Below are 9,370 nucleotides of genomic sequence, written 5' to 3' on the forward strand. Positions count from 1 at the left end.
CGGAATGCAGGGAATAAAATATGGAATTTAAAAACAAATAATTGGGGCTGATGAGATGGCTCAGTGGGTAAGAGCACTGACTGCTCTTCCAAAGGTCCTGAGTTCAAATCCCAGCAACCACCTGGTGGCTCACAACCACCCATAATGAGATCTGATGCCCTCTTCTGGTACATTTGAAGACAGCTACAGTGTACTTATTTATAATAATAAATAAATCTTTTAAAAAACAAATAATTAATTTCTTTAAAAAGTGACCTTTCTAAACCGGGGATAAATCCCATCGACCTCCTTAGCATCTTTCACCAACTCTGACCATGAAAATGTAGCTCATGTTCTAGACGCAGCAAACTCTCAGTTTGCTGGGTAGGTTTACTTCTCACAATAACGTTTATTTAACTGAACCAGCATAGGGGGAAATATGCAAGATGGACATGCCCATCAGCATTTACACAAGAACCGTTAGGTATTCATAGCACAGTGTGGTGGAAAACAACAGACAGGCTCTCCAGATAGTGTGACAAAGACTTTAAGAATTTTGCTAGCAAGTTTAAAGAGCATCTTGTGTCCTTGACAGTCATCTGGAGGAATAGTCTTATAAATAACAGTTATTATGTTTTTATTTTGGCAAGGGATTAGAAGTAAAGATACTATAAGAAAAGACAAAGAGTCTACTTTTGGCAAAAAGAAGATGAAATGCATTAATAAAGTCATGGTGTACTTCAAATATTGATGGAGCTATACAAAGGTTGCCATTGATAAGTGATCCCCACTCTTTTGTAGGTCATCAGCAGTCTAAGTCTGAACACTATCAGCTCTGTGTTGGCTGCAGCTACAAGCATTATTGGTGTCATCAGTGTGCTTGTGGGTGTTTCTCGCTATTTTAATAATCAGCCAGTCACCAATGTGAGTATTCACTCTGCTGGTGGGATGCCATAGAGGAGGCAAGGCTGACTCTTGCAAAAGCAACAGTCAACATTCTGATCATAAAATCAATTTTGGGGATGGTACCCCAGGGGGTAGGGGGCTGCCTGCCTTTAAGGAGAAGGAGAGTGGCAATCAGGGAAAGTTTTGTAGGGTTGGGACTGGAATGAGAGGAGGGATGGGGCTGTGATTGGGATGTAAAGTAAATAAAAAATAAATTATTGGGAAAAGAGAAAAGAAAATATGAAAATAAATCAATTTGGGATACTGAAATGATATGGAAGGAGAACAGTATTTATTTAGGGATCAGTTGTCATCTCCTTATTTTTCTTGTGTCTGTAACTAAGTATAAAAACAAACAAACAAACAAAAACAAAAACCACTAACGTGGCTATTTCTCTACCGTAGGGACACACATATATCATGTCTGTTCTTCAGTTGGTGCCCCAGAGAGATCCAAAATAAAACCAACTTCCTAATAGTGAAAGATGCCAATCTTCTTGGGAGAAAAAGATAGATTGTTGTGGGAAATATTAAAAGAGAACACCCCTCAATCTCTTTTGCTCCACTGGTACCGGCAGGCCACATCACTATGTCAATCTCTCTTGCTCCACTGGTACCGCAGGCCACATCACTATGTCAATCTCTCTTGCTCCACTGGTGCCTGCAGGCCACATCACTATGTCAATCTCTCTTGCTCCACTGGCACCGGCAGGTCACATCACTATGTCTCAGCTGGTTCCTGCTATTTTCCCCCAGCTTGTGAGTTCATCTCGCTTACATGCAATGTTCCACACACTCCACAATCAGTCATCTAGTACCTAGTTTCCTAGTAGAAACATGACTCTTAAGGCTTAATTATCCAATCAGGTTTATATATCAATAAGATCATAATTTACAAGATGCCAATACAATAATTTCAGAGCCAAATGATAAAAATAATGCTTTGACCCAATTATCCTAACCTTGTGAAAACCTTAGCTACTTGTGACTGTTTAAACCACATGGGGTCTGGATCATATTCCTTTTCACCTGCCTCCATGATGATTTCTCCTGCTTCTCCTCTGACCTCTAACCTTCGACCTCCTCACTCCTAAACTTCTAGCTCTGCCTCCCTATTCCTGTCCAGTCACAGACCTGTCATTGACCTAATGTGATTGGACAGAGAAAATGCTGCAACATTTCACCCTTTCTGTTTAACTAAAAAACAAAGGAAACTTTGTCTCAAAATATAAATTGAACACAACTATTACATATTGTAAATTATATGGTAAAGATATATTTAACACCCAGTCCAACATTTTTGTCAATAGAATTGAACGATGTCCTCTATCCTAACTCAAAAGACAATAATTCTGCACCTGGCTATGTCTTGGCTTTAGATTTAGATACTAACTGAAAACCATCCTCTCAAAGAAAATGCTGCAATAGATTGTAGAGCTTATAATCTTTGCAAAACAGGTTTAAAGGAGTAAGGTTTTTGTAAGAAAGAGCAGACAGATTGTATGCTGCCTCCAATGACCAGAACAAGTCACATGGAATGGCCAATGATCAACCAAAATGATCAAGAAAAACAACAGTTCCTAAAGCTTAAAGTAGTGTATTTTAAAAACGTATACTTATGTTGTAAATCTACCTTTGCTTTGTTTTGTCTTTGTTGATGTTTTCAGTGTGTGTGATTGATATTGCTGGAGATTAGAGCCTTACTATGTAGCCCACATTATACTCGGGTTAAAATCCATCCTCTCTTCACAATGTTGGGATTATAGGTGTGAGCCATCAGGTGTAGCCTGTACTTGTTTATGTAAGTTAACTTATATGTCATGTGAAATTGCTCTCTCCTACATTCTGTTCTCCAATCATGCCTGCCACAAGGCCTGAAACCAGAGGCTAAGGGATCTGTTGAAGCAGGAGCAAGGAGGAAAACTACCAATGCAAATATTCTCACAGCCATTGAATCAGTATCAATCATGTTCCAAGCTCCTGATCAATGGACTAATTCACAGGATAGGGAACATCTCTGAACACTGAGATCATTCAAGCCTGCCAGTTCAAGGCAGGAGATTCAGAATAAATGTGCCACCTTTGTTCTTCCATGTTGATCCTGTGGCTTGGTGAAGATACAAAGTCAAATCCATTGAATACTAAGGAGTGTGGCACCCAACCCTCCAATGATTTACTATAGTTGTGGCAATCAGAACCAAGGTAGTGCATAATCCACATATATTTGATTACAGGGTAACAGAAGTTCAAAGTGAGTCTCCATCGCATAAAACCAGCTGTTGGCAGGGCTGTTGTCTTCCCTGTGAGCTTTAGGGAAAAGTAACTTTCTTGGTTTTGTGTTTCCACCTTCTGTCCACATTCCTTGGCTCATCATCCTGCCCTCTATTTTCTAGGCAAACACTGAAGCACCCTCAGTCTCTTAGACTAGCATCCTTCAGGATCTTACTTCTACATGTAAAGATGTCATAATAACTTGGACAGCCTGCACAGGCCAGGACATTCTGCCGGTACTACCTAATAAACAGCCTCTGCTCTCACTGTAATCCAGACTAACCCATCCTTGGGATTATCCTGAAAGACTATCTTCTCTAAATATGAAATGATATCACTATGTGAAATGCCTAGTATAGAGCACATCAGTCTTAGAGTTAGGGCCTCTGATGATTTTTATTAGTTAAAAAGTAAGTGAGAAAATAAGTGACATTCAGGAGACCAATAAATTGTCTTAGGTTTGGGCTGTATCAAAAGGTGGATTTCCAAACCCCTGGCCAGGACCTTCCCTCTTTTGGCATAGTAGTCATTGGCATATTCCAAACATGTAATCTCCATTCTTCACATTCTTCATATGAATCTGTTTTTAGGGCGTGGATGCTTTGATGTTAATTTTAAATTTGCTAGAATTCTGCATTGCTGTGTCCGTCTCTGCATTTGGATGTAGAGCTTCCTGTTGCAACTCCAGTGAGGTGAGTAGCAGTCCTTGTTGGGTGATGCTTAGTAGGCCTCTATTGTTCTGTAATAAATCACACAAATCTACCAACTTATGGGGACACATCTTCTTTGTGTCTTACCTTCCTCAATCAAGACCATCAGCAGCTTAGCCTTGTCCCCTGCTCAGCTTATGAGGCTGTGTGAGAGTGGAAACTGAAATTCCCTCTGCATTTCCTAGTTTCATTAATAACAGAGTTTAAAACCAGACTAGGAAGGAAATTCTTTGAGGGAAGGAAATGAAGCAAAACAAAACAAAACAGGACAGACAAGCTGAAAATCCTTTCATCCTCCAGGCAGATGAAGATGGAGAGAAAGACCACAGAAGCCCAGAAAGTTTGGGAAAACATATTTAGGAGTGTCAATCCACCGCTCTGAGTTCAGAGGTCACCCACTTCCAGATTTTTGTGTTGTAGAGCAAAAGACTGTACCAGGGACTCATGTTAGAAATAGAGACAGTTTATCAAGAAAATAAAAAGCATTCCTAAGAATGGAAGTGGACTACTGACCTATAGAAAGAGCCTGAAGAGCATCTAGCCACAGAATGGAGTACCTTTATAAGGACCATAATAGACCCAGCCTTTTTGTTTATATCTGGTGTACTCACTGCCCCACAACCTCAGCTAGCATGCTGTCTTCCTTAGACGAAGCCCAGGTGAAGAGGAGCATAGAGTCTTCTTTTGTGTGTTGGTTTCTTTCACGTTGTATGTGCTCTATTTGCATTTAATGTGTTTTTTACAAATCCAGTCACATTCCCTCCACTCTAATTCTTCCTTTCTAGTCCCTATTTTCCTGTCTAAACTGTGTTTATAGAGTTGATTGGACTGTGGTTTCTCAAAAACTTTTAGTTTCTGCACACCTGGCCATTGTCTTAACCCAAGGACTGCTGCAGATGCTCTTGAACAAGAAGGAAGAAGAAAGTCACATAGGGAGAAGAAAATCACATACATAGGAGGAGAAAAATACATAGTAGGAGAAAATAGCCTGGAATTAGACCATGAATACAATATGCCAAATAAACTCCTTCAAAGTTTGTATACGAATATAGTGAAATCCAGGAATTGCTCTTCCTGCTGACCTCATATGTGTTAAGCCACAAATGCAGTGGCCTAGGCGCATGTTTTGCTTAAGTATATACATCTTTGTTCTACTGCTGGCCCATGCCTATGATTGTGAAGGTCAGAATATATTTCCATGTGTCATGATGCTTCTGTCTTCTGGGCCACTATTATGTATGCAGAACTTTATTCAAGGTAAACATGTCAACATTTGGATGTGCTAATGCCAACAGGAGCAAATTAATTTGGTTCCCTGTGACACTTTGGTTCAAGTAAGCCATTCACACAGGAGGCTGATGCTCTAAGATGCAGCTGCAGGCATCAGCTACTCTGCTCAATCTCTGCCACAGGATGAGTGTCCTAGGTCTGCAACACGAGTAAAAGTAACACTATGGGGTAAGGAAATGGAAGTGCTGACTATCCTGGGTGACTCAATGACATTTTTATTCATTTCACAGGTTCTTGTAGTGCTAACACCAAATCCTGCTGCGACAGTGACGGTACCCCCCATGACACTTCAACAATTGCCACCATCAGAACACCAAGGGAAAAATGTTCCAGAAAATCTATACAATAACTACCCTGGAGAATTAGTCTAATTTTGATGTGTGTGTGTGTGTGTGTGTGTGTGTGTGTGTGTGTGTGTGTATTTGTCTTTTGGTAGGAATATAAGACATGCTCTAAATATGTAAATCAAGCATTTATTAAGTCAATAACACTTTAATATCTTCCATTCATTGTATGTACAAGAAGAATTGAATTGGCAAAGAATTTTTGAACATAAGCTGAAAAAATCGCTGGTTTAGTGAAGTGAAGTCTCTAAAGAGTGAAGAATGGAGTTCTTGTTTTATTTGGGGCTTTTGCTAAATAAATAAATTTAGCTGCTCATGATCATGTACAGGCACATAAAGTATGTAAGACAACAGGTGTATTACCTTACTAATGATAGCAACCAACTTTAATCTCTATTTGCATGCTCACATGTAATAATGTAGTGTATGCCTTAATTATTATGGTGAAAAATTATAATAAACACAAGTGATTAAAATCAGAACACTTGATCCTTAAATACCCATACACATGCGCACATACACAAACACACACACAAATATTTGTCTATATACATGTGTATATTTATATAAGTATAGCACATCTCACTGTTCTTATATGATATATATATAGTATGGATTTAAATAATATAGAGAGTATACATAAACATATTTGTATATATTACATATGAGCTAAAAAATTACTTATTATTGTGGACTGAAGCTATAATCTCACCTACAGGCTCACAGGTTTAAACATTTTGTTCCAAGTAGTGCCATTCTTTTCAGAGATTGCTGAATCGTTCAGATATGAGGCCTGACTCGTGAAACTAAGTCACTAAAGGATGGCTTTGAAGGTTACACTGTCTTCCAGTTGAATGTTCCTATTATCTTTCTGGTTAAAAGCAAAGTCCAAAGACTCTGTTATCAGGCTACACTTCCCAAAAAGAAAGAAAATTGTCAGTAAATTTTTAAATAAATTGATTCTAAGCATGTATCAATGTTTATTATTCATTATAGAATGAGTAACTAAATAAATAACTTATTCAGATCCTACTTTAATTTGTCATTGCATGGTTTAAATTATTTGCATATTTCCAAGCACTCAGGGTTCATCTTCAGGTATTGATGTGTTCCAGGAGCCAAACTTAACAAAACCATAAGCCTTCTGCTATTTACTGACTATCGTAAATTAACTTTTAATATAGATATATCAAGACAGTTCTCAAAAAGAAAACATTTAAAAATAGGAAATGGGATTGGAGAGATGGCTCAGCAGTTCAGAGCACTTGTTACTCTTGCACAGGACCAGCACCCACATTGTGGCTCACAACAATCCTAACTCAGGTTCCAGAAAATCCAATGCCCTCTTCTGACTTTTGCAGGCACAGGCCAACAAGTTGTACACATACACACATCATACAAAAAACATATAAAATGCAAAAAATACAAGTAAAAAACATAAAAAAATATTACATAAGACAAAACCTACAGAGCAATTGATTCAAGACCCAGTACCAATAAGATAATGATCAATTTGAAGCTGTTTCAAATAAAATAAAAACCACACCAAACCAAACCAAACAAACAACATTTTTCCCTCATTGGTGTTTCGTAAATACCCACCCATAGAGTCAGACAAGCCCATAGCAGTGCTTCCTGTTGGTAATGGGTCACACTCAGGAAGATTGCCATAATTCCGCTCAGTTCTCAGTTTCCTTCCAAGCAGTTTTTTCTTTGGTCTTTGTGTCCTGTTGCTTCCTTGTTCTCATTACAGGAAGTGAGTTCTCAGCTAGGGATGGGATGTCCCAGTCAGTTAATGAAAGTGCTATGCTAAGCTCCTCTGAATCTGGTCCAGCACACAGCCTTGGCCAGGCTGTATCCACAGCTGCATCTTTCCTATTGCCCAATAAGCCACAGACATTATGAGCAAGACTGATGGTCTTGTGAAATAATACATTTTTTCCTTCTTCACTTGAAGCATTTGGGTTTTCCTTTTTAACTTCTTCCCTTCCTTGCCCCTTCCCTGCAAGTGGAGAGCCTCCAGGAAGTGCTTTAACGCAGGAACTCACCCATCTGCACCTGGGATTTACAGGAGAGCTTATCTCCCAGAAGTGTTGACACAGGCTTACAGACCCAGAGGAGGAACAAGCTCTAGTCAGAGACAGCAAGAACATCTAACACCAGAGATCAACAGATGGCAAAAGGCAAACACAAGAATCTTACCAAAAGAAACCAAGACTACTTGGCTTCATCAGAATCTAGTACTCCCACCACAGCCAGTACTGGATATCCCAAAACACTGGAAAAGCTAGATTTGGATGTAAAATCATATCTCACGATAGTGCTAGAGGAATCTAAGAAGGACATTAAGAACTCCCTTAAAGAAATACAGGAGAACACAGGAAAAGAGGTACAAACACTTAAAGAGGAAACAAAAAAATCCCTTAAGGAATTACAGGAAAACACAAAAAACAGGTGAAGGAATTGAGCAAAACCATCCAGAACCTAAAAATGGAAGTAGAAACAATTAAGAAATCACAAAAAGAGACAACTCTGGAGTTATAAATCTTAGGAAAGAAGTCAGGAAACATAGATGCAAGCATCACCAACAGAATACAAGAGATAGAATAGAGAATCTCAGGGGCAGAGGATACCATAGGAAACACTGACACAACAGTCAAAAAATGCAAAATGCAAAAAGATCCTAACCCAAAACATCCAGGAAATCCAGAACACAATGAGAAGACCAAACCTAAGGATAATAGGTATAGAAGAGAGTGAAGACCTCCAACTTAAAGGGCTAGTAAATATCTTCAACAAATTTATAGAAGAAAACTTCCCTACCCTAAAGAAAGAGATGCCCATGAACATACAAGAAGCCTATAGGACTCCAAATAGACTAGACCAGAAAAGAAATTCCTCCTGCCATATAGTAGTCAAAACAACAAATGCACAAAACAAAGAAAGAATACTAAAAGCAGTGAGGAAAAAAGGTCAAGTAACATATAAAGGCAGGTCTATCAGAATTACACCAGACTTCTCACTAAAAGCTATAAAAGCTAAAAGATCCTGGGCAGATGTCATACAGACCCCAAGAGAACACAAATGTCAGCCCAGACTCTCAATCATAGATGGAGAAGCAAAAGTATTCCATGACAAAACCAAATTCACACAATATATTTCCACAAATCCAGCCCTTCAAAGGGTAATAAATGGAAAACTCCAACACAAGGAGGGGAACTATATCCCTGAAAAAGCAAAAATGTAATCTTCCAACAAAACTAAAGGAAGATAGACACATGAACGGAATACCAGCTCCAACAACAAAAATAACAGGAAGCAACCATAACTTTTCCTTAATATCTATTAATATCAATGGTCTCAATTCCCCAATAAAAAAAATATAGACTATGAGATTGGCTACATAAACAGGACCCAACATTTTGTTGCATACAGAAAACCCACCTCAGTGACAAAGACAGACACTACCTCAGAATAAAAGGCTGGAAAACAATTCTCCAAGCCAATGGTCCCAAGAAAAAGGCTGGAGTAGCCATTCTAATATCAAATAAAATCGACTTTCACCCTAAAGTGATAAAAAAAAATAAGGAGGGACACTTCATATTCATCAAAGGTATGATCTACCAAGATGAATTCTCAATTCTGAACCTCCACGCTCCAAATCAAAGGGCATCTACATTCATAAAAGAAACTTTACTAAAGCTCAAATCACACATTACACCGCACACAATAGTAGTGGGAGATTTCAACACCTCACTCTCTACAATGGACAGATCATGGAAACAGAAACTAAACCAGGACACAGTGAGACTAACAGAAGTTATGAAACAG

The 9,370-nt window shown here is 38.7% G+C and overlaps 1 protein-coding gene across 2 annotated transcripts in view; it reads left to right on the plus strand.

The window, feature by feature from the left end:
• The window catches only part of LOC116103589 (membrane-spanning 4-domains subfamily A member 4D-like), a 30,849-nt gene extending 24,278 nt beyond the window's left edge, over nt 1–6,571 (plus strand). For both annotated transcript variants that reach the window (XM_031389775.1, XM_031389774.1), the window contains exons 5-7: nt 781–903; nt 3,786–3,887; nt 5,426–6,571. In XM_031389775.1, coding sequence (XP_031245635.1) covers nt 781–903; nt 3,786–3,887; nt 5,426–5,566 — 366 coding nt within the window. In that variant the 3' untranslated portion in view covers nt 5,567–6,571. The remainder of the gene's footprint in view (nt 1–780; nt 904–3,785; nt 3,888–5,425) is intronic.
• Nucleotides 6,572–9,370: the final 2,799 nt, after the last annotated feature.

The sequence above is a fragment of the Mastomys coucha genome, unplaced genomic scaffold (genome assembly GCF_008632895.1).
Source record: "Mastomys coucha isolate ucsf_1 unplaced genomic scaffold, UCSF_Mcou_1 pScaffold21, whole genome shotgun sequence".
In the NCBI taxonomy this organism is placed as follows: Eukaryota; Metazoa; Chordata; class Mammalia; order Rodentia; family Muridae; genus Mastomys; species Mastomys coucha.